Source organism: Myotis brandtii, unplaced genomic scaffold, assembly GCF_000412655.1.
Source record: "Myotis brandtii unplaced genomic scaffold, ASM41265v1 scaffold1137, whole genome shotgun sequence".
Taxonomy (NCBI): domain Eukaryota; kingdom Metazoa; phylum Chordata; class Mammalia; order Chiroptera; family Vespertilionidae; genus Myotis; species Myotis brandtii.
In genome coordinates, this window is record NW_005353916.1 from 1614395 (window position 1) to 1640213 (window position 25819).

The window sequence follows — 25819 nt, forward strand, 5'->3', positions numbered from 1 at the left end:
TGTGTGTGTGTATATATATATATATATAGAGAGAGAGAGAGAGCGAGAGAGAGAGAGAGGGAGAGAGGATGTCAAATTACAAATGATTGCTTATGTATATAAATTATAGCCAGCATCGAAAATTAATTCTTGTGCAAAGTTTTCTAAGTCTTGTGTAATCTACTAATTAAATATCCTTTGTCATGCTTATGATAAGGGATGTAATCTATGTGATCACACCATATGAAAAGAAGAAAAGTACCTGCACCTAGAATGTGTAGTAAATGTAAGGGGAAGTTGTTGCAAAGCATTCCTTTCTGTTGGAAAAACCTAATGGCCACTGATTAAGTCCCCAATTTTTTCACTTAGCTTTTGAGATGAGAATTATGTTTCTTTCATAAACTCATGAATCTTATGAATGTGAATAATTTGCTACCAAACTGGTTCAGGTAATGGCATACTTAAAGGTTTTTTTGGAACATAGAAAAGAAAGGAGAGAGAAGTCAAGAGAGAGGTGATAGGAGAGTGATACTTAGCGTTGTATATGCATAAATGATATGATGTACTTTCTTTAAGACAATCACATATGTGAGGGTTTTAGGGTCACTATACTTATTTTCATGTTGTAAAAATAAAATATGGGGCATTTTGCATAAGTTGTGTGCATATGTGCATAAATATGTAGCTGTAGATGTTGAATTATATAAATGTCAAATGCTTATTCAGTTATTCAATATCTTCTAAAATCTAATATCTATTGATACTCAGTATCTTCTGAAATTAAGAATTTAATGGCAGCAAATGCTTGATCCACATCAAGCATGGCAGTCAGAAGTCGCCCGTCTATAATTACTATTACATTTAATTGATGTGTATGTGAATTGAAAGAATTCTAACATAGTAATAAAAATGAATCACAAAATGTTTATGTCTTATTTTCCACCCATTAAAAGCAATAATTATTAGGCTGCCACATAGGATACTCTTCTAGGTTCTCTTATTGCTTCGTTTCTTTTCAGTCTTTTGTACGTGTAGTTGATTATTGTTATACTCAGTGATCCAGAAAACTCAGAGAATTTTTTTTCCCTTTAATCTAACAACATTGTTGGTATTTTAGCACACACCCCCAACTTATAAAATATAATATTGCCTTAATGAAAATAAAAGCAACTAGGGAAATCTCACTAACATATTAGTGGTGAAATATTTCAATGGATTCGTTTTGTTAGTGCCGAAATATATCAGTGGATTCATTTGTGTATGTATACATATACATACATACACAAATACACAACATATGCCACTTCTGCTAGTTCTGCAAATTGCTCAGAAACTCAAGCAAACAGAGCTTTCTCCTTTTTTTTCCTCCTGTCATATAATATAGAGTCTAAATATGGTACAGAATTGATTAAATTTCTTCTCCATTTCACAAAAGTGAAACTGTTTTCAATCTGCGTCCTTTTTTCTGTGACAATGCCTGCCATTTATATTTTATGAATAAAGCTGCACTTAAAGTATAATCCTTCAATCACAGTATATATGTATGTGTACACACACACACGTTTTAACAGAATGTCTTTTTTAATGAAATTAGCAGAATCCTCTCTTATGATAGCAGTCAATTCAGTTAATTTGTCATTAAATGTCTACAATATATGCAGTGCACTGATAATACAAAGATTTTTTTTTAATGGCCCTTCCTTCAGAAGCCTCTGATTCTCTGGGAGTGACTTGCATATGTAAGTAATTGCAATCCAGCCCTCTACCCCCCACCCCATACCTAAATGTTGAGAAAGCAGAGCTAATGGATGATTCAGTAGTAAGTGAAAAGCTAAGGCAGAATCGGCATTCTAATGCTCCAAAGCGAAGCTTGCACACTGACAAGAAAGTACCTCTTGTGAAGAATAGTTTTGATATTCAGGGTGTTCCCCCAAAAAATGTGTATACTAGTACACACTTTGAATAATTATGAAGGCAGTGTTTATTAAAATACACTTCATTTTCAAATTGAGCTATCAGCTGTTACAGTTGGTACATTTTTGGGGACACCCTGTATTTGGGTAAATTTGTAAATGTGGAATAGCACAGGAAAATAACGAAATCATTTTAGAGAGATCTCTTTTTTTTTCTTTCATGTGTTTTAAATTTAAATTTGCTTCTCTGAATCTTTTTTAAAAATGTTTTTATTTTAACAGCTTGGTAATTGGTGGTGTTTTGCTTTTTTAATTCATATTACTTCACAATAGGGAGAAATGTTATTTCTTTTCGGCAAATCACTTAAAAAATAATTTGGGGTAATTTCTTGTTTTAGTCTATTTGCATCTTCTGCAGAAATTGTGAACAGTTTAATAATCTTGGTCTAGACTCTAGACAACATAACCATGAGGAGGGGGAAATAAATGTGAGAAAAGTTAGTTGCTGCATTATGTTTTCTGAGCCCCTCTCATGAAATAAAGTTCCTCTCACCAGGAGTTTTCTATCTTGGGATGTGCTTGCTGCCAGGCCTCAGTGATGGTTTCCTGATTTTGTTGTTGTTTAATGCGCAAATTATCAAGGAATAAAATGATTTTAACTGTTCCTTTTGGTAGGGGGGACTGCGAGGTCGTCTCGGGAGTGCTTGATGCAGTGAGGTAGTTCTTGCACTGGTATGTGATACCGTGTGATTAACAAACTCCAGATCACACAGAAAACTGGGCTGGAGTAAGGTTATTAAGTGCAGTTCCCTACCCAGACGATGTACTGCCTTGCTGATATGGTGGCACTGGAGGGGAATATATGCATATATATAGAAGGAAAGACAATCATTGCTTTCTTCTTGAGCAGCTGCAGCCAGTCCCACTAATGGATGTGCAGAAGCAAACACTGGCCGCACAAGGTATGCGTTCGTTTTTACAGATGGTACTGCAGACAAGTTGGTAATGGAAAAGGAAGTCGTGTACGTGAGCTCTTTGAAAGGGGGCTGGACGGCAGGGGGACAGCTGAGTACAGTACTTTCCTGTGTAATTGACTGTGTGAGCTATTGAAGAAGCCGTGTTCCCATGAAAGATTTCAGTTATTACAAAATTACATCATTATCGTTAAGGAAATTCATAAGTCCAAGTTGTCTTTTTGAAATAACGTTATTAAAACTTTAAAGATCAGCTGAGATTTTCCTGTCTTCACAGTACCTCTGTAATGAAATTATCTGCCCGTGTTTGGCTTTTACCTGTAGCACACACTGAGTTCTTATTTAAAGACACATCTTCCATTTAAACAATGACATAACTACTAGGCACTAATTTTAACTATTGGAAAGGAGTATTTAAATGCCTACAATTTTATGTGTCCTAAAGGAAATACAAAGTTGAATAAAAATGAGATAACATTTTAAAAGAATTTTTTATAGATTCAAAAATTAAATGAAATTCAAGTTCATTTCCCTCGGGATTCCCCCACCCCCACCCGCCTGTATAGTCATAGAAGGTGAGATGCTATGAGAAGTGTCCCCGATATAGACTTGACAGGTGTTCAATGTGAACTGTGTCTTTGGTATCAGGGTCTCTTGTTGATACCTTTGCAGTCTCTTAACATGAATCTTAAGTGTTTTGAACTTCAGTATAGTTAACTCTATAGTTCCATACGTTTTTTATTGTTGTTGTTTAAGTGGAAAAAAGCTGCAATTACCTTCTTTCTGCTGAGCAGACTACATGCTGTGTTTTCCCATCCAATCTGTACTGTATCCTCTCAACTTGTAAGAAGTGTTTAGAGTGAAGAATATTTTGGTCTTTGCTGTTCCATAATGAAATGGAAACTATATCTCACATGAAAAATGTCCAAGTCAACTCCATAAGTAGATGAGGAGTATATATTTTTATATATAGTAATGGGGGGAAATGTTTTAGGGAAAATATAAATATATTCACAATATCCCAATCTGAGGATTTGGGTAAAATACCTTAATTTTTGAGATTGGCAATGTTTTGCCTTGAATAATATTGATATCACACATTGCAAGAGGTCTCTGTCAGGGAACATACAAATATGGAAAGTAAATTTAGTAAATTGTTACCTGAACCTATGTGCTTATAGAACTTGTCGAAACCCCAGCGCCCTTTTTCCTGCCCCATGTCTGGCCAAGGCGAATGCAAAAGCCAGAGGCCCTCCCTCGAAGCTGCCCTCCCCTGCAACTGGCATTAGTTGGGGCCAAGTCAATGGTATCACTAATTTCTGCTTTTCAGCAGAGGCTCGAAGCTGCCCTCCCTTGAAGCTGCCCTCCCCTGCAACTGGCATTAGTTGGGGCTAAGTCAATGGTATCACTAATTTCTGCTTTTCAGCAGAGGGTTATTTCACATACATTTTTTTTTTCTTTCTTGAGACAGCTGGATCAAAACATGTGTCCTGCACCCACTCCCTTCCCCACCACTACCTCTCCATCAGCCAAACGCTGTGTTCCTCTGGCTTTGACTGTATCTGTCAACCTCAAAACAGATCGTTGCCATATCTGATCAAGGATGAGTCATTTCTTTCTGGTACCTCAAAACTTGCATAATTTTGATCAGCTGTTGTAGGGTGGCTTGAAGAGATAAGGGACCTTCAAAGCCATGTAATGGTGAAATATTTTTGGTTAAAATTCCCCAATTGCCTCTTTAGTAATAGAGCCTGAAACATGGTTAAGAACTGTGGTTCTGACAGAGAGAAGCCCTGGTTTGGCATCTTAGCCCTACTAGTTAGCAATTGAAAAATGTTTCTAGGCCTCAAGTTTCTCATCTGTAAAGTGGAGGTAATAATGATACTAATAATGATAATGATGATACCTATCTCTTAGGATCATTTTGAAGATGTCAGATAATGAAACTAAGCCTATAGTATATTTTCCTGCACATAATAACTACTTGATAAATATTAGATGTATGTTGGTGATTATTAAAAAAGAAAAAGTATAAAGTAGTCAAACATGAAAATTATACCAGACCATTGATTCATAAATGGTGTTTAGAATATAGTCCTGTGTTTTTGCCTAGACTTAGAGACTACTAGGATATCTTTTTGATACTAGGTAAGTCAAAGAATCATTCTCAGTGTTTTACCTCATCAACATAAGTGGGACAGTAATATCTAATAATTCATTTTGAATCTAAAGTAGGATAATATATGTAAGGGGTTCTTAACTTTGGGATCCAGGGGCACTCAGAGCCATTCAAAATCTTTGGATACATTTTGTGAAGGACATGCTTTTGAACAGCCTGAAATTACTTGAAAAATATTTTATTTTCTGGAAGAGTATCATAAATTTTATCAAAAGAAGTTATGATTCTCAAGAATGTTAGAAACCATTGGTGTATATGTAAAGAAATCATTGGTGTATATGTTAATACCTTGAAGATGGTTACGTTATCTGTTAGCTGATATGAAAAGAATTACTGATTATTTGGTATTTTCTGTTTCTTTCAAAATAACCATCATCATTATTATCTATTATAAAGGCAACCCTTAATTAAAAAGACAAATACAGTTATTTTTAATGAAGTGTTTAGAAGCTAAGCCCTTTGGACTTTAGGTTTTTTTCTAGAACAAGCCTCTCTATTTTATTACCACAATGTTTGTTTCTTATAATGAGAATTCCCATAATAAGTGTTTTCTAAATACATTGTTTAAATAAAATGTGCAATAAATTTATTAGAACAGAATCAAATCTTGTATTCCCATGCTGAAGTTTACTTAAGAGGTACTAAAATTGTTTAACTATGCTTCCAAAAGGCTTTTTTCTTTCCTTTTTAGTGTCAGATTTTGGCACTGCCATAAAAGAAAGTCCCTATAGAGCAACTTTCCAACCATTGTTATAGCTGAAGGTGAAAATGGATCCTTGGTGGCAGAAACTGATTCAGTAAGAGACTTGAGTAGTTCTTTTGACAATAATGACTTTCACGTGGAATGAAAAAAAAGACAGTGCAGACATAAATTTTGAGCCATATTTTTAGCTGTCCACATATGTATCACTGTAAAGGCATAATATTATTTTAGAAATAGCATGGATTAGAACTGCAAAGATCTGTGTTTTTCTAGTCTTGTCTGTTATGGAGTTTTTGTATGACGTTGTATGTTTGGTTTGCTTGTTACCAAATATATGGGGTAAATCAAAAGGATGGAGATGTGACCCTTTAGACCAGGGGTCCTCAAACTATGGCCTGCGGGCCACATGCGGCCCGCCGAAAACATTTATCTGGCCCGCCAGGTGTTTTTGCCGCCGCTGTGTGCATAGGAATTTGTTCATAGTGTTTTTTTAAACTATAGTCCGGCCCTCCAACGGTCTGAGGGACAGTGAACTGGCCCTCTGTTTAAAAAGTTTGAGGACCCCTGCTTTAGACCTATAATGGGTTCTTTATCTTTGTGATAAATTTCTAAGTTCTGCAGATTTGAAGAATCCATATGAATAATTGGAAGTGTAGGTTAACTGCGAAATCTTGATTTTTCTGTTGTCCCACTCCAAGAGTCACCGATTACATCTCAGAAGAAATGGAGCTAATAATGTGGTTCGCACGGTAGCATTTCCTGATATATTGGGCAACTCTTGTGTACTGATGCGTCAGTGGAATGTCTTAGGCACATTGGTACCTGGGTACAAGTTATGATTACTGGAGCGTGCATTGCCTCATGTCCTGAAACAGAAGTTGTTCCATTGCTCCTAGCCAGGGATGTCAGTTGTGTTTACATTGGTCTCCATTATCATTGTTGATGTGTTGAGGAAGTGAATTTAATGATCAAGATAAACAGGTTTTGCTTCTAAACTCTGAGATAGATGATTATACAATCGGTGCTTGGCTGAACCTTGTAGAGTCTCTTTAGTTGTCTGGCAAGAAATCTGAGGGCAAAGAGGGCTGTTTCAAGGCAGGCAGAAACTTGCCCATTTCAATGGATTCTTCACAATCTTATTTAGAACAAAAGCCAGCCAAGATATTGGAAACTATTGTTTTCTGCTGGCAGAGTTCTTCCCCCGAATCTTGCTAAAATATTGGCCAGTCTGTGCTTCTGATAAAATTCTATTAATTTAAAGGTGTTCATTTCAAGCAACCATCTATTTTTGTTTTTAATGCTACTTTCTATGTATTCTTTAGGGTCTACTGATATGTAGTCAATAGCTGATTAACTATATATTGGGAGAACTGGGAGATGGATATAGCCTTCTCTGTTTCTTTAGTGGTGAATAATAGTGATAATGACTAAAATAATATTCATTTATTCAATAGTTACTGGATGGTTACTATATACATGATAGTAATTAACACATTATTTAACTATATCAACACTTTTGGTAGTTAACAAAGCAATATTATTGACAGGACATTAATACTGATGGGGCTAAGCAAGTGTCAACTTGTTTCCAAAATAATTCACTTATTTCCCATACTTATAAAGGAGCACAGAGAGTGAGCCTTTTGATTATTAGATAAAACATTCGGCCTTTAAATGAGATTTATTCATGGGAAATACTTTGGTGTCTTCAGAAAAGTTTCCATATAATTTACATGAATTAAACTGTCAATCTTAGTGAACAATCTCAGTTTATATCATGTTAATGTCACACTTAGTGTGTTTTTAGCTGATTCTATTGGAAACTCTGAGAACAGACCTTGTCTGTTGTATACATCACTGTAACCCCAGCTTTTAGCACAGTGCCAGGCACATGGTGGACATCCAGTAACTATTCCCAGAACTGAACTGAATTACAGTTACTGCTGTTATTTTATTAACTGCAGAATTATTCCTGAAGATTCTATTATTCCTACAATTCTATCTGTAAAATGAAGTTCACAAAGGATTCTTGATATAATCAAATAAACACAGAGGCTATCTAAAGGTTTAAAATAGTTGATGTACATCCAGATTAACAGCATACATATCAAATTTCAGACTGACTTAATTTTAAACGGCTAAGATATAAAACCATAAAAATGTGATAAATAATCTGCCTATCAAGGCTTATGTGATTATATGGTTTCAGTATGGTTCCTACTCATAGAAAATTATTTTAAAGGATCATTTCTGCAAAATTCTTTCGCCAATGGAGACGTTTAATATTTTGGAGATGAACATTCATGGCTCTAAATGTTAAGCCACTTGAATGAATAATCAAATTTACTGTTTATTAGTAAAAATAAATCAGTTTTTTGTTAATAATGAAATTTGAAAACCTTAAAATGTTTGTTTCTGACTGATCTTCAAATAGCAAAATAAGCAATAAAAACAGCTAAACATAATTTTTAATACTTAATTTTTTTCCTTTTTTTTTTTTTTCTGGCTGAAGTCATGCCTGGCTTTACCAGCACATGTGCCAAGGCTCAACCCAGAGTGACACATGAATGAGTAATTTGAGTTCCTCCATAGAAAACTCGAGTCAGAAGCTTTGAGAAAAAAAATCCAACAATAGTGATACCATACAGTGGTTAGCTGTGCACCTAAAGACTAAATTTTTTAAGATAGTTATTTAGTCATTATACTCCTTGGTGCACTCCACAGCAGGGAAATAAATTATGTTGGATTTAAAGTGTATTTATAATAAAAGATGGGTGTGCCCATCATTCTCTATTTCAAATCCTGGCATGGGTGATTGTCCAAATTCATCACCTATTGCTGTTGTAAAAATCAGTATTGCGGTCATAACACATCTGAAATGTAGAAGGGAAACAAGTGATCCGAAGAATTCTCAGTAATGGTCACTGAAAAGCACTTGCTAGGCCCAACACTGGACTGGCTTCCAAATCCCTTACAATTAACTGCTCCTACCACCGTCCTTCCTTTCCACATGGGAAATTTAACCAGCCAACAGAAATAACATGGAGGCAACAAAAACATGACCTAACAGTTAGTAGACACACTATTAAAACTTCAAATTGAAAAAAAAAAAAGTTTCTCGAATTGTTGATTCTGGAATTTTTCTCTGTAGAAGTCTTCAGTTGAGGGGACTTTCATATAGATTTGGGTTTTCAGCCAACCTTCCCTCACCCTTGTGGACCCCACATGGTTCATTAGAGAAGGCCAGAGGCAGGGGACGCTGTGAGTTCGTGTTGCTTTGGATCCGTACGGGTGCAGCTTTCCCTCTGCCTCAGGAGAGTAAACACCGGGCTAGGCATGCCTCTCAGGTGTGCCTCAGCTACTTACTCCCATCATGTCCTCTCCTAGAAGTGCTTCTAGCCTTATGATGGGATTCACCACCCTCCACCACAAGGTCATGGCTTTACAAATTATGAGTGACTCTTAAACCAGCTTATAGGAACAGGAAAAGCACTTGTAGTAGTATTTAAACATGCACATACAGAACCATCAGCAATGTGAGGCTAGAATGATGTTTACAAGGGAGAGTTGGAGCTTCTTTGTACCTGACCTGGTATCCTAGGGACCTAGCAAGTACCCGCTTCACCTGTTTCTCAAAAATAAGTGTGGGATGTAGGATTGGAAAAGTGATCCTCTTGATTTTTTTTTTCTACATCGTTAGCCATCTCTGCCCTTCTGGACATAAATTTAGCCATATGAAGGGGCTCCATTTAAAAGGGATATTACTTTTTTAAACTCCCCCCTCCAAAATAGAGGAGTATCTGCTAATGATAAAAATAACACCTGGAGAGATGATCTTCAACTTCCTTAGTGTTTAACTGCATGAGACAGAGCACTGTCCTAGGTACTAACTACTTAGAGTATGTGATGATTGTTAGGAGACATGATTTCTCAAAAATATGTGTGGGATGTAGGAAAGGAGAATGACGAAATATTTCAAAGCTCTGTCCTGCATGATAATCTATGAATGAAATAAGGTCCTCCGTGCCGTACCAAGGTCAGGCTTAGTTTTAAGAAGCAGGGCAGAGAAACTTCTGTCCTGCCCTCCTTGCCAACCAACTGCTTCTCTGCGCTCGACTGGGCTAAGGATGTTGGTAACTTCGAAAGAAATGCCTTCCTGTGTGCAGCCAGGTTACACTACACAGTGCGACCTAGTCAGGGCTCTCATCTCTGCTGCAGTGTAGAGAGATGTGGCACAGTTCTGTGATCTGTACGAGTGCAGCTTTCCCTCTGCCTCAGGAGAGTAAGCACCAAGTTTTGTGATCCTGTGGTCACAGCTGAGGGCATTATTCACGTCTCCCCCCTTCTCTGCTGCTCACAGTGCCTACCAAAGTGATAAATTTGTTTAGATGGGCGGTAACTTAATGGGTGAAACGTTTCTCACCTACCTCCCACTCTCTACCCCCACACAAGCACGCTCCTATCGAATTCTAGGTGTGAACACCTAGATATTTCACTCTGACTCAACTTTCCATTCTCAGATGTGATAAGATTGACACAAATGAAATACACTTGATAATATCCAACTATATGTACTAGGCATATATAAAATGTTTAATAAGTAGAACCAGGAGATAAAGCAAAACTAACAAAATATGTTTTTCTCTCACCAAAGAAATACAGTTGGATCCCCTTGACGAATGGCTAACTTACTGAGCATTTACTACATCCCTGGCACTGCTTTCATTGCATCCATTAGCCCACATTAATATTCTCAGCAGTTCATACTTTTAAGCATTGCGAGATTAAGTAACTTGCCCGAAGTTGCACCCAGCAAGATGCAGAAGTGTGTCTTGAATACAAGTAGTCTGACTCCTAAACCTGATGACCAACCTCCCGGCCACACTGACACTGAGAAAGTGAATCCAGAGTTCCCCTGGAGTATTTACATTAAGATATATGGTTTACCTAAAACATACCAGCCCTTATTGGAGCATAAGTGCTGCTTAAAGCAACCTATGCCTGTGGAAACCAGGGCTATAATTTCAGGATTTTCTCTCTACCTAATGAAGGGCATTTTCTTTGCAAGAGAATTAAGCACAAAATTGGGCAAGGATTGAAACGCTTTCTGAAACCAGGATTACACCCACTTTGGCAAGCTGTGTCAAGCACCCAGGGCAGAAGGAAAGAAAAGCAGGCTGGAGTGAATGGTTGGTTACACATTCAAATTTGAGCCTCTGCCATATATGTGGTTTAGTTTCCAAATGGACATTTACATCGCCTTTATGTGAATCAAGTTGGTGTTTTATTTGCCAAACATGTTAGTGTTTAGATCTAGGAAAAAGACAGCATGGCCTCAGGGAAATTTCACAATTATGACCTAACGAGGCTCCCCAAGTTACTTCGGATAAAGGGGGCCCCAGAGTGTTTAATAAATACAACCTCTAGTAGTTCATTGATTTTTTTTTTCAGGAGGCAACAGTCTCTACTTCTACAGTAGGTCGCTGCTGGGACTAGTGGACTGACACCTAGTGTTTGCTGTGGCTCTTACTGGGATTTAGAAACTTGCAATACGTTCCTGGTCCCCACTTGGGGAGGGAAGGGGAGACAGAGATTATCTTTGTGAAAAATCTAGCTTTTATTACATCACCTAAAGTAGCACAACCTGCTACACTAATGAAATCGTGTTCTTGGTTGAAAAGGGCAATTGTTAGCCTGACTTTGTGCTCACTAAAAACATTCCCCAATCTTGTTAAATTATTGCTCTCATTTCAGATTTTTATAGCTGCGCAGCTTACCGGCCCTCATTTCTTTACGTTTCATTCATTTTCCTTGTATTGATGATTAATGGAGGATGTCGAATGGTAGAGTGAGCAGGCATCAGCAATTGCAAGATCATAATTAGTTTAGCTGACGAGGGCCTCTGATAGCACTTGCATCTGGATGGAAAAATTACCCTATAGGGAACTGGCTGCTCACCAGGTCTTTTTAGTGATACATTGTGAAACACCCGATGAATCAAATGCCCTTTCAATGCCAAGAAAGTGTTCCAGTCTTGAAGCCAAAATTATGTCTGCAGAAAGCTTTCCATTTGAAATGTATCAGAGTACAATTATAACCATTGTATTTTCTTGGCAGAGATGCCACTCGTCTACAGTATGGACTCAAGTTAAATAAATTGCCCAAATTTTATGAATCCCTGAAATTTTGACTTACACTGCTCTTAATTTTAAATTCATAAGAAAATTGGGTTGCAGCAAGACTTTTTCCGCTCCTTATCTACCATGCATATTTTATCATTAAAGGCTTTGCTTCCTAGAGACAGGCGAGCCGAGCTGCAAGGCAGGCTGTCCATTTTTTGCAGCGAAAGAATTCCATTTCCTGCCTGTTAGTATTTGCGCCTACAAACACAGCCTGACTTTTGTTTCAGTGGGACATTTAATGGGATCATTACTTGATAGCAAGAATGGAACAATCAATACTAATTATCTACTTTTAAGTATCCTTAGATTATTTCTGAATCTGGTGATTACAGACTTCAGCCCACTAACATCAATTTGTGTTCGGAAATGCTTGTGATTTCCAAGTCTGGGTCAAATAAAAGAATTATATAGCCATTGATGGGACTATGTTGTCTGGCTTAAGCATGTACCCAATCGGGGTCCTCATGAGTAATACTGTCCTTCTAGCCGCCTGACGTTTCTGCTGGTCCTCTCGGCTTTGGGAAATAGAGGGTGTTCTCTTTCAGACTTTACCATTACACACCGAAGACCTGAATTGAATGTCTTATATTCTCTTAAACGCATGTTACAGGAATGACATAGAGAAAGATACCGGCCGGGTATAATTTTAAATGGTTTACATGGTGCATTTATTCCAAGCTTGACCGGATTTTAAAGCTCAGGTGGCATGGGCTCCTCCTCTTCCAAAGTATATTAAACATCTTGCCATGTTCTGTCTTTTGACTTTTTATTTTGACACTTTTTTTTTCAAAGGTATATTTTCAGGTTCAGCCTCTAGGAGCCATCATTAATGGCACAAAACCCAAAGTTCAAAAAGTTAAAGCTGTTTCTGTGAAAAGCCTTTGGTGTTGCGCACACCTCATCCATCATTGTAGGGTTAATTATAATGAAAATCAGTGGTGCCTATTAAACACAATTGAACCTGACCTCATTATGGGCAGTGTGGTTTTATACTGTCATTGTTGCTAGTCTGAAGACAAAACTCCTGGGTTGATTTGGTCTAACTCCAGTGATCATGTGACTCACCTCTGACCTTGTGTTTTTTTCCCCCTGTTTCAGAGGCGTAGAGGCTCCGGTGTTTTCTGTGCCAATTGCTTGACCACAAAGACCTCTCTCTGGCGAAAGAATGCAAATGGCGGATATGTATGCAACGCGTGTGGCCTCTACCAGAAGCTTCACTCGGTAAGGACTTATTAGACTGTCAGGAAAAGCTTCAGAAAGCAGCCTGGTCTGTGGTGTGATGAGGACCATTCCCTGGCTGGCAGTGCCTCCCCCGCCCCCGCAGTTTAATACAGTCCCTTGGAATGCACTTGTGATTTATGGCGAAATGGCCTTAGATGTTATGGGGAGATACGTTTGAGATGTTAGTAATACCTTATGCTTCTTTTGATATAAAAAAAAGGGGGGGAGGGAAGGATTGATTTCTTGGAATTTCACCTAACAGGTGCTTGAACTAATGGTTATCAGAATTTGGTGAACTTAATTTAGGTAGAAAGACAACCTTCTTAAAAGTTCAAAAACACATGACAAGTTACTTTTTTAAAGAGGACTCTCCCAGGGCCAGCATAAAAGAGAGTGCAGGGAAAGAATGCTTATTTTCCAGCTTACCTTTGGAATTTGCAAGTGTCATCTTGGCTGCTTTGGGGGCTGGAGGTTAGGCACATTGAGAAGAGCGGCTCTGAACTAGAACCCGAAAATACCAGGTGAATCTCTGCAGTCCAATTAATGCGTATTTAGATGAGGTATCTGCGGGCCCAAAGAGCACACATCAGAGTAGAGTAAGGTGCAAATAAACGGTGCTTTGTGTTTTCAGATCTCTCACTGGCTTCTTTCTGTGGCTTACTGGAGTACTTCCAGTAATTTCTTCCCAAATTTTAGTGAGGATCCTATAATAAAATTTAAACTTACAAATTCCCCCATCTGAATATGCATTTGACTTCCTGAAGGATTTTTTTACTTTAGTTTAGAACATTTATCTGCTGACAAGAGCTGCCTTTAAAAATCTGAATTCTCTATTTAATTAACCGAAGTCTATTTCTCTGTGTTTGGCATTTCACCGTGGCTCTTAGCACAGCCAATGAATAGGTTACAGCAACAGGGAATACAATTTTAGACAACACGTCCCATAAATGGGCCATTGGAAGCACTCCTTAAAAAATGGATGCTGCCAACAATACTAATTAGTGGTAAACTGTAAGTAAAAACCTTAAGCTAAGAGAAAGACTTTTTCCCACCACCACACCACCTTACTTTTCTTTTAACCTTCGCCATTTAAGCACAGCAATAAGCTTCCATATAATGAGTACTGACATTAATGATTTTCATTGAACTCTGGCCAATCATAGGCCAGGAATTAATTAAGCCACTGCCTTCCAGCTTATGATAATTTAACAACTGTGATATAAACTAAATTCTTCTTTTTACAGTTATTTTAATATTCATCTCTCCAGAGACGAGATGTTTTTAGTTTGGAGTTTTTTTAAATCATGAATTTAAACACATAAAGATGATGCTCACATTTAATGAAAGTTTAAAAAAGGTATTAGTGCAAATTTCAGGATTCTTTATAAAACATAGATTAAATGCTGCATATTTTCATAACACAAATATGAAATTCTGAACAAAATCAATGAACATGGCATATCGAAGGGATGTGTCATATTCATTCTGAAACCAGTAATTGAATTGTCAGTAACAAGTATGTTATCTTCCCTTCAAAATACCTTCACAACACTAAAAATATTCCATAAAGGATTTATATTTATGTTTTGTTTAATGTATAAAAGGTTCTCTTTTGCATTAAGATTCATCTTTTCTAGGAATAATTCACAAATTAGTTATTGTATAGATTTGTATTTTATGTGGAAATTAGTTCCTGTTTTCAGTAAGCTTTTGGAAAAATCAGATTTTAGCCTATTAAAGGTTCATCTAAATTTTTAATCTGTAAATATGCATTAATTTATTAAATTTATTTTTATTAATCAAAGTTAGAGCTCTTACTACAAGTTATTATAGCCTTATCTGTGGATTTTAGTCATAAATATAAATACCTGTTGCACATATGCATAAATAAAAATCATATAATGCTTAAGCCAAATAAAATACTCAAGCTGCTAAAATTCAGCGTTCAATTTAAGTACAGAGTAGTGGCGTTAGAATGAGAGATTGGATATTTGAACCAAGGCTACAAATGAATTTAGATTTTCAACATAAAACAAATGCTTCACCTGTAATAAGTACAATCTTCCCTACTGCATATAAAATATTATTAAAAGAACAGAAATACAAGTGAGAGGTTAAAAAAAAGAACTCCCACTGATATGGCTCTGATTACCCGATACCCGCCCTCATGATTCTGTCAGTTTGATGTTTTGTGTGCTCTGATATTTAATATTTCATATTCACGTTTGCAGTTATTTAGAAGAATGTATGTAGTAGTCAGCTCTGGCTGCCATAACAAAACCCCACAGATAGGGTGACTTAAGCAACAAATATATTTTCCCACAGTTCTGGAGGTTGGGAGTCAGACCCGAGCGCCGCATGGGGGTTGTGGTGAGAGCGCCTCTCCTGGCTTGCAGAAAGCCACTTTCTAACTGTGTCCTCACTTAACCGTATTTAACTCCTAAAGATCATACACTTTCCAGATACAGTCACATTAGTGGTTTGAGATTCAACACATGAATTTGGGGGAGGACACAATTCAGACTGTGGCAATGCATAATGTTTCCACAATTTTTATCAAAACCTATCGCCCATGTTATGATGTTGACATCTTAGTGCATGACTCAAAAGTTGAGAAATAGTTCAGAAAAATCACATTTCTTCAAGTAACTTTCTACATGGTTTTATCACTCAATGATGCAATTCCAAAATCCATTGAGTTTGGAAAGCTGTTTTTAAGTAGATGAAAGTTTTCATTCCTCCCTACAAAGATGGGCATGATTTAATTAGGCTTAAAAAAAAAGCACTTTGGTTTCTTCCTGTGGTCCTGCTTAGGGCAAAAGGAGGAGATTTAGTAAATCTATAACATAAAGCCTATCCTTGCTTTGAACTTAAGCATGGTTTCTATTTGTGAGGAATTGTTAATGCATTTTAATGGTGGTGTTTTTTTTTTATGTTTTCCTTTTATGTATTGTGTGTTCGTTCTCTGCAGACTCCCAGGCCTTTAAACATCATTAAACAAAACAACGGTGAGCAGATTATTAGGAGAAGAACAAGAAAGCGCCTTAACCCAGAGGCACTTCAGGCTGAGCAGCTCAACAAACAGCAGAGGGGTGGCAGTGAGGAGCAAGTCAACGGAAGCCCCTTAGAGAGGAGGTCAGAAGATCATTTAACGGAAAGTCACCAGAGAGAAATTCCACTCCCGAGCCTGAGTAAATACGAAGCCCAGAGTTCATTGACTAAAAGCCATTCTGCTCAGCAGCCAGTCCTGGTCAGCCCATCTCTGGATATTCACAAAAGGATGCAACCTTTGCACATTCAGATAAAAAGCCCTCAGGAAAGTACTGGAGACCCAGGAAATAGTTCATCTGTATCGGAAGGGAAAGGAAGTTCTGAGAGAGGCAGCCCCATAGAAAAGTACATGAGACCTGCAAAACACCCAAATTACTCACCACCAGGCAGCCCCATCGAAAAGTACCAGTACCCCCTTTTTGGACTCCCCTTTGTACATAATGACTTCCAGAGTGAAGCTGATTGGCTGCGGTTCTGGAGTAAATATAAGCTCTCCGTTCCTGGGAATCCGCACTACTTGAGTCATGTGCCTGGCCTACCAAATCCTTGCCAAAACTATGTGCCTTATCCCACCTTCAATCTGCCTCCTCATTTTTCAACTGTTGGATCAGACAATGACATTCCTCTAGATTTGGCGATCAAACATTCCAGACCTGGGCCGACTGCAAACGGTGCCTCCAAGGAGAAAACGAAGGCACCGTCAAATGTAAAAAATGAAGGTCCCTTGAATGTAGTAAAAACAGAGAAAGTTGATAGAAGTACTCAAGATGAACTTTCAACAAAATGTGTGCACTGCGGCATTGTCTTTCTGGATGACGTGATGTATGCTTTGCATATGAGTTGCCATGGTGACAGTGGACCATTCCAGTGCAGCATATGCCAGCATCTTTGCACGGACAAATATGACTTCACAACTCATATCCAGAGAGGCCTGCATAGGAACAATGCACAAGCAGAAAAAAATGGAAAACCTAAAGAGTAAAACCTTAGCACTTAGCACAATTAAATAGAAATAGGTTTTCTTGATGGGAATTCAATAGCTTGTAATGTCTTATGAAGACCTATTAAAAAATACTTCATAGAGCCTGCCTTATCCAACATGAAATTCCCTTCTCTTATGATTCTTTCTTTTGATGAGTAGGTTACCAAGATTAAAAAGTGAGAGTAATGGTCAGTGAGAAAAAAAGAAAGGAAGATGGTAAATAGTCACGTTCTAGAACCTCGTAGGTCAAAATCATCTTGGTGAATGTGTACTGTGGCAATGATCCATAAGAAGTACCACCAGACTATAATTATTAGATTTGTAAAGAAAGAGGTCAGAGCTGTCTGGAATTTGAAGGGGTTTACATACCATGAGTCTAAAGCAGTGTTGGGCTGGCCATTGGCCCATGTATTCAAAAACCCATAAAATGTTGCCTAAATTTAGAAGTATCATGAAATCCTAGGCGGAGCAGGAAAAAATCTAATCTCTGGGGCTGTGAAAGGAAAATGGCGCCCTCTTAGATCAGTCTCCTCTCATTGACCATGTTTCAGAATTAGACCTAGAAATGTGAGCTGCGGTGAGGCTTGGTGAGAGATTGGCAAGAATGTGACAGCCGGTGGCACGATGCTTTTGGCCAGCCCTGCCTGTACATACACATGCACACCCTCTCTTGATATTTTTGTCCTTTAGATGTTCGAATACGCCTTTTGAAAGTAGTCCTTTCGTTTGCCATTTAGGTTCATTTTGTCCAAATATATATGCGTTTTTAAAACCAATGTCCTCAGTGCTTACGTAGTAATTTTCATTGTAGCCAGATATTTCTCTCTTGTACGCGATGAACCAGTGTGGATTTGTTTTTTGAAGCCTCCTCTTGGTCACTAATCTCACTTGGCACATGATAACTAAAGGGATCCCCTCACTTCAAAAGACTAGATGGATACAAAAGTTCAGGCCATGGGCTTAATTCGTTTAGAACACATGGTATTTCTCCACAAGGTAACCTGCTGTATTTATTTATTTTCTTTTGGTTAAATATAATTTCCAAACTTCGTGGTCAGGCAGTGTCTAAGGTCACGTTACCACAGACTGACGGTGTGTGTACCAATCAATTCCTTCATTAGATTTATACAGGTTTAGTTAAGTAGCATTAAATAGGATAGGATTCTTAGAAGTATGTCTTCATATTTCTTTTAATACTTAAGGCTTTGTAAAACTATCCATGAAGGGAAAGCTCCTCAGCATAACTGCTCAGGGAAATAGGGCTAAATAACTGAACATTAAATAATTGGTTAAAGGTGCTGTTAGTCGAGCCTCAATGCTTGCTACAAGGATGTATGTACAAGGACTGACTTTAATAATTTGCATTATATTGTCCCAACCAGTAGTTTATTTTTTGCCACAGAGATGTAGAAGATATTACAAGCTACTGGATGCACTGTCAGATTAACTTATTTCATTAAAGAAGTTGGGAGAACAAATAGGAAAAACTTATTTTTCTAGTAAATATTAATGTATTACATTTCAAATAATGGTGCCTGACATATTGAATAATTATTTTCTACAGTGTACGTATGCAACAAAGATATTCCATCATGCATTAGAGTCAGTTCTGGCTCTGCCTAGCTGTTTACATTTGCAAATGTAGCAAACAAGGTAATGAAGCAACTATTTCTATTGCTGTAGATATCTTTTTGTGTGTGTGTGTGTGTGTGTGTGTATGTGCGTGCGCATTAAAATTGTAAACGGTAACATGAAACAAATGAAAGTTCTTGATATAATGGTATGGAAAACAAGAAGGAAATGGAAATATTTTTATGCCTACTTAGGAAAAAAAAAAAAAGGGAAGCACTATTCATTCCAAGTACTTTTTTTTTTTAATTTTTAAGCTCTTAACTCACATTGTTATGCTTAAAATGATAAACGTATATCCTCTTTTTATTGCTTTGTCTATGTTTCAGATGAAACATTTCAGAAATGATTTTGATGAGTGCTGCTGGAACCTGCAGCACTGATGTTTTTATTGCATTCTTGTAGTCACATTTGCACTCCGTTTTTTTACATTAATTCGCAGTTGCTTTGTATTGTTTTGTTCTGTTTTGTTTTGGGTTTTGTTTCTTTTTCTCAATGCCAGGTCTTCGGTTTTTAGAGTTGGATGGCAGGTTGAGTTCAACCGGTTCGTGACTGTTGTAGTGAATGAAGTTAAACATGTCTTTCTGATGTTGTGTTGTCATTTCCATTCTTGCATTTTCGTTTTCATGTAAAAAGAGAGAGACAGAGAGAGACACAGAAAGAAAGAAATCAGGACTAAGCCTTCTGCTTCAGCTTCATTTTTAAAGGGCTCCATTCTGATCTCACCTATTGCGTAGCTCTAATATTCACATAAACTGAAATCAAGAAATGGAATGAGGAGCTCTGGCATCCAAATGATGTCATTTATCTTTCTTAGGAATTTAATGAATGCATCTCAGCTGTACAGGCAGACTTGGGAGGTGGCAAGCAAAGACCTAAAAAAGAGATTTCCCAAACAATAACACCGCATTTAGTTTTCTGAATGGAAAGACTGGTAACCGAGTGCACTCTGGCAAACCTCAAGCAACATTATATGTGGACTGCTCAAATCAGCAAAACACCAGAAGTTTGGTTAAGTTGGACAGTTATACAGGTATGACTGTTGGGGTAAAACGACTCCATCAGCAGTTTCTTCAGTGTCAGACACAAATAGGTTGTTCACTTTTGGCATCTATGTCTTTTTTATTTTCATGTGATTTTCTTTTTCCTCAGACAGGTTGGTAGTAATGTTTAGCATTGGAAAATACATATCACTATTCTTGGACTATTTATAGTCAATCCACTTTTGGTAGAATATTCTTGGCCAGCATTGACATGCTAGATCTTACTTCTTTATTCTTGATTTTTTTCATTTTTGTTTTTGTTGTGTTTCATATTTTGATGGAGAAGAGGTTGACCTTTTCTAAAAAAATGAAAATCTATCATGACACGAAAATACCCCTTATTTTTTTTATTAATGAGAGCCTTTCTTCCATCTTTCAAAATAGATTACAAAAATGATTGGTTGTTATTTTTTACTTTGTTTGGTTTTAAGATGTCATTTTGTATTAAGTTGTGATTTTTCAATGAGCTATTTAGGTACTTAATTTCTTTTGAGGACTTTCAAGAAGATTTAAGAATCTTCCCCTCTTGGAAAAGGCTTCCCAAACTCTGATGAAAACTATATGCCAGCTAAAATTGTATGCCATTTAAACACCATAAGTCTCTTAAAATCCCTTGTCTATATTCGACTTTAGGCCAGGACCAGCTCATACATTCTCATTCTTTCTCTCTTCACCTCTCACCCATAATCATGTTGTTGTTGGGGATTGAAAAATCATAAAGAGCCAGCCCACCTCACAAGGTTGTGGATTGCGAGACACTACACGACTCTATGTGGTGAGAAAAGGATGGAGCCTAAACGTTCACATGTTAACTCTGTAGTTCAAAAGGGAAAGAGTGTGCCCTTCTTTCCACGTGACATATTGAGATGTTCTTTTTAAAAAAAAATCAACTTTGAAGATAGTGATGTTCTGTTCTAAACTGTTCTCTTTTAGTAAAGGTAGATTTTAGAAAACAAGCATGGTGATTCTTTTCTAAGATAATATTAATGAGAAGAAGAAAAAAGTGATTATCATTAACAGCTCTTTGTTGAAGCCTGTGGTAGCACATTATGGTTGCACATGTGCACATAATCTATTATGATCCAATGCAAATACAGCTCCAAAAACAGTAAATGTATATATATATTTTTAAATGCCTGAGGATAGACATTGTTCTTAATAAATTTAAGAGTATCAATACTGCTATTAAAATCATTATTAGCCTCCTGCTGTGAGGCTGTAAAACATCACCAGGTGACGTGTCTTGAGACCTCTGGACTGCCTGTGCCTGTTTAGTTAGTGAACATTAACCCAGCTCTGGAGGGGGGATGTCTGCCATCCATCGGTGGAAGCTTCTGGGCTGCGTGCCAGCCTTCTGCCTGAAGTTTACCTGAACTCACAGCTTCCTGTCTTTAGGTTGAGGGCCATGACAGAAAACACAAGACGTTTTTGATGAACAAGTAGGTAAAAGCCTATCCTCCTAGATCACAGGAGAAAACGAAATTCAACCCGAATATGAAACTAAATATGCTAACCAAAGGTAGGTACAAGTAGGTGGAATTCTATCAGCAGGCAACTGTGCATCGAGAGGAGAATAGAAAGACATGCATCAAGACCTTGAAGGGCTGTGTTCTTTTCCCAAAGAAAGACTTGGCCAAGGGCAGAAGGTGTGGCTTCTTTGAAGAGCACTTCCTTTTGGTTTTCCAATTACTGTTTCCTAGACAGTGGACTCACGTGTTCCTGATAGCGGTGCAATTGTTTAGAAAGTATCCATGGTTATTTGCAGTAATTAGGACCTCCAGAAGATACTAGGGCAAAAGCGTGTCAAGTCAGGGATGAAGAAAATGTGAAATTCAACATTGATCCACACACAGAAACTGGATAATGTATGCTCATGTGTTGTTCTCTTGAAAGGAAAGGTAGAGCTGTGAGCTTCACTCCATCCTGCACCAGAGAAGAGCAAGAGTATCTTTACATGGAAATGTTACTCACCAGAGAAAACGGTCCTTCAAGTCCCAAAACTGTATTCTGATTTTACCCCTGGTTTTCTCTTCATTATATGACCTGCAGCAAATCACTTTTTCTTTTTGTGCCTCAGGTTCCTCACCTGTAAAATGGAAAAAATATATATATTAATAATAATATTAATAATAATAATAATGGTAATGTAGTACTTGTTTGTAAAGCACTTTGAGATCCTTGGTTGAAAGGCACCATGGGAGTGCCAAGTATTATTATATGGCCAAGGGGCTTATTTAAACTCTCAGTTCCCAAGGGCCAGGAAAGATTGGGGTCATTTGTGTTAGAGATGAGCTGTAAATACCATAACTAGACAGCCTATAGTGTTGGCTATGAAGAGGCAAAACTATTACAAGGCTGATAAAACAATAGTTTTTTTAATGGCTACCAAGGCAGATATCACAATAAGAAATGCCAAATTCCTTCGGGTGGACAATTTGACAACATGGATAACTTGGGGGGTGGGATGGGATGGGAAACATCTCAAAATGCCAATGTAAAATTAACTTATAGCAATATTCACCAGCAGAAAATGTCTTTCTTATGGAATGATTTCATGTTGCTAAGAATAAATTCAATTTGTAGTCCTGATTTGAATATTAGAATGTTGGCTATAATAGTTCTGTTCTTACAACACATGGAATTTTTTTTTGTTTTATTTAATTTTGTTTTCATAGTGCATGTTCATTTCTACTCACAAACATGTTCTTGGTGTATTTCTTATGCAAACAATCTTCAGGCAGCAAAGATGTCTGTTACATCTAAACTTGAATAATAAAGTTTTACCACCAGTTATACATAATGGTGTTGTTATGGTTTATGTGGATTCCTTTTCATCTATGTAGCAATAGGAAATACACACCATTGTAACATATAGACAGGCTCTGATGAATTGAGATGGTGAAATCAAATCACCACTGAAGAAATACGACTACGATTGGAAAAAGCCTGGATTCTCTCAACTTGTTTTGTTTTGCTTTTTTTTTCCTATCACCAATCAATCTCTTATTGATAGATTTTGTGTAAAAAAATATATGCTAGTTTTTTAGGAAGATTAACAATAAAACTTGTGTTTATTTCAAAAACATTTATTGAGTATCAAGTATTGAGTGTTGGGCAATGATTGTTACAATATGTAAAAACTCCAGCTATTGAAGTTTAACCTCGATTCAATTCAATATACCCATATGAATACGATGTAAAGATCCTGATAAGTCATTTCAAGGAGTTTATATTAATATATTACAAGGCCTTGTTTGTTTGCTTAAAATGAATCAGAGGAGGTTCCCTGAGGGTGATTATGAAAGAGGGAAGAGGCAGAAGAAATCCAGATAGGAAAGGACCTGAGAAGACTCACCCAAGTGTTTTTAGGCAGTAGGAAAAACACAAAAAGTTTAGGACATAACATATATAAATAACTCATTGCTTCAGAATAGTTGTTTCTAAAATTTCAAATTAATTAGTATCTACCCTCCTTGCACAATATCCACTTCTCATTTTTGTGAACCTAAATTAACAAATCTTGTATTTATTTTTTCTAGCTCTTTCTCCTCTAACCTTGTTTTGAAAACAGCAGAATGGAGGCTTTTAGGGGCTTTCATAATGGTAATAAGCTTGTTTAAAAGCTGGAGGCAACATTCTAGAGATAAGAGTATGGTAATACCACTTAATATGATTTCTGCCCCCACCCCACCCCCGTCCCCTTATATAAAATATGTGATTCTTGTACCAGGGACCACTTTTCAGATAAAATTGAATAAACTTTGTTCTCACCCAGGACTCTCAGAATCCCATTGAAGGAGACATCTGTGGCCAACGGCTATTAACCATTATTGGAGGGGAGAGAAGAGTGAGTCTGCCCTGTCACCCCTCCCTCACCTTTCAGCCTCCTGGCTCTGTGGGTAGAGCAGGATTCAGAAACTCAGTTGAACAAAGGAGCAGGCATGTGGCCTGTGTGGGTGAAGCCAGCTGGGTGGAGACTTTGGGAGCTGGAGGGCTGTGTAAAGGTGGCCTTTCCTTGGCTCCAAGACTATTGACAAGCTGACTTGTGTTCCCAGATTTTCAGTTTTCAAGAAAAACTGGACAAAGGGAATTTTATATGGAATCTAATTTTTACTGTCAGTGTCTGCCTTAAAAAAAAAAATACTGCGAGCCAAACAAAACACTTGTTAAGAATAAATTCCACCCATAGACTGGCAGAGTGTGACCCCTGGAGCTTGAACAATAGTGAACTCTGGTAACTGGCAGGGAGGAAACTGGGCAAAGGGCTGAGGTTAGCTGTGGTTCCTCTGGGTTTTGTCTCAGGTCCCAGTGTGCCTCCAGCTCTGCCAGAAAGCCCGAAAGCACTGTGGCCCTGCCGGGATGGCTTAGTGGCTCCATGAATCAAGAGGTCCCCGGTTCAATTCCTGTCAGGGCACATGCCCAGGTTGTGGGCTTGATCCCCAGTGAGGGGTATGCAGGAGGCAGCTGATCAATGATTCTCTTATCGTTGATGTTTCTTTCTCTCTCCCTTCCTCTCTCTAAAAAAATGTTTTTAAATAGGAATAAGTAATTTTTATAATGAAATTGTATTGCTAGTTTTATAATACTCTTCAAGATATTCAGAGTGTCAGTAATCTGCAAGTCACCATTCATAAGTATTGCAATACTTATATAGAATATATTAAATGAGGTAACAACCTATTCTCTCAACTTGCTGCTCAATAACAACAATGAACAATGAATATTAACTTTTTTCTTTAGGTAAGCAGTAGAGACTGGGATAGCCAAAGTTATTAGAAAATATAAGCACACTTTTTTATTATTTCCATAAATAGAAGGTAAATTTCCAAGTTAAAACTGCATAAGCGCCAAACTGTAAGCAATTTCCCAGGAATATTTAGGAACTGAAAACCCACTCATACATCACTGACTTTTTCTTAGACTATGTACCACCTCTTACATGAAAGCAATGTCTGCCCTCATCATGTTTACACATTAGTCAGTTGTGTGTGTGTGTGTGTATATAATATACATCCCACAATATTTTCTTTCCAAGCTTCAATTTCCTTACATATTTTCTTTGCAAATAGCATATACTATTACCCAAGAAACATGTGTCCTACGAAGCTCTATTTGATATCATTATGATGGTTTGTTTCTATAATTTTATTTTTTACAGTTGCCTTGATTTTTTTTTCTCTAGTGAAATTGTTTTTGCCATTATTTTATTCTTGGTGGTGACACGCAGTACAAGCCCAATCTTTGTGCATTTATTCCACAAATACTAATTGAGCCTTCACCAAGTTCCAGGCCCTAGGACAGTGAAGGCGAACCTATGACACGCCTGTCAGAGGTGGCATGTGAACTCATTTTTTTGGTTGATTTTTCTTTGTTAAATGGCATTTAAATATATAAAATAAATATCAAAAATATAAGTCTTTGTTTTACTATGGTTGCAAATATCAAAAAATTTCTATATGTGACACGGCACCAGAGTTAAGTTAGGGTTTTTCAAAATGCTGACACGCCGAGCTCAAAAGGTTCGCCATCACTGCCCTAGGACTATCTCAGTGAAAGAAAGCAGATCTGTCCTAGTTGGTTTAGCTTAGTGGGTAGAGCATAGACCTTTGGACTGAAGGGTCCCCTGTTCGATTACCATCAAGGGCACATGCCTGGGTTGTGGGCTCAATCCCCAGTGGGGGCGTGCAGGAGGCAGCCAATCAATGATTCTCTCTCATCATTGATGTTTCTGTTTCTCTTTCCCTCTCCTTTCCTCTCTGAAATCAATAAAAAAAATATATTTTAAAAAAAAAAGAAAGAAGACCCAATCTCCTGTTATTTAGAAGGGAGATAGACAATAAATATACATATACAATAAACAAATATATGAATAAAATTTCATGTTAGATGAAAAATGCTTTGGGGGAAAAATAAGCAGAGTTAAGGGGAGGATGGGTGTCATTCAATAGGCTGAACAGTACAGT

At 37.4% G+C, this 25819-nt stretch overlaps 1 protein-coding gene across 5 annotated transcripts in view; it reads left to right on the plus strand.

Moving 5' to 3' along the window:
* TRPS1 (trichorhinophalangeal syndrome I) overlaps positions 1–22651 on the plus strand; it is a 238770-nt gene extending 216119 nt beyond the window's left edge. For all 5 annotated transcript variants that reach the window (XM_005857821.2, XM_014547903.1, XM_014547888.1 and 2 more), the window contains 2 exons: positions 13029–13151; positions 16123–22651. In XM_005857821.2, the coding sequence (XP_005857883.1) occupies positions 13029–13151; positions 16123–17184 (1185 nt within the window). In that variant the 3' untranslated portion in view covers positions 17185–22651. The remainder of the gene's footprint in view (positions 1–13028; positions 13152–16122) is intronic.
* Positions 22652–25819: the final 3168 nt, after the last annotated feature.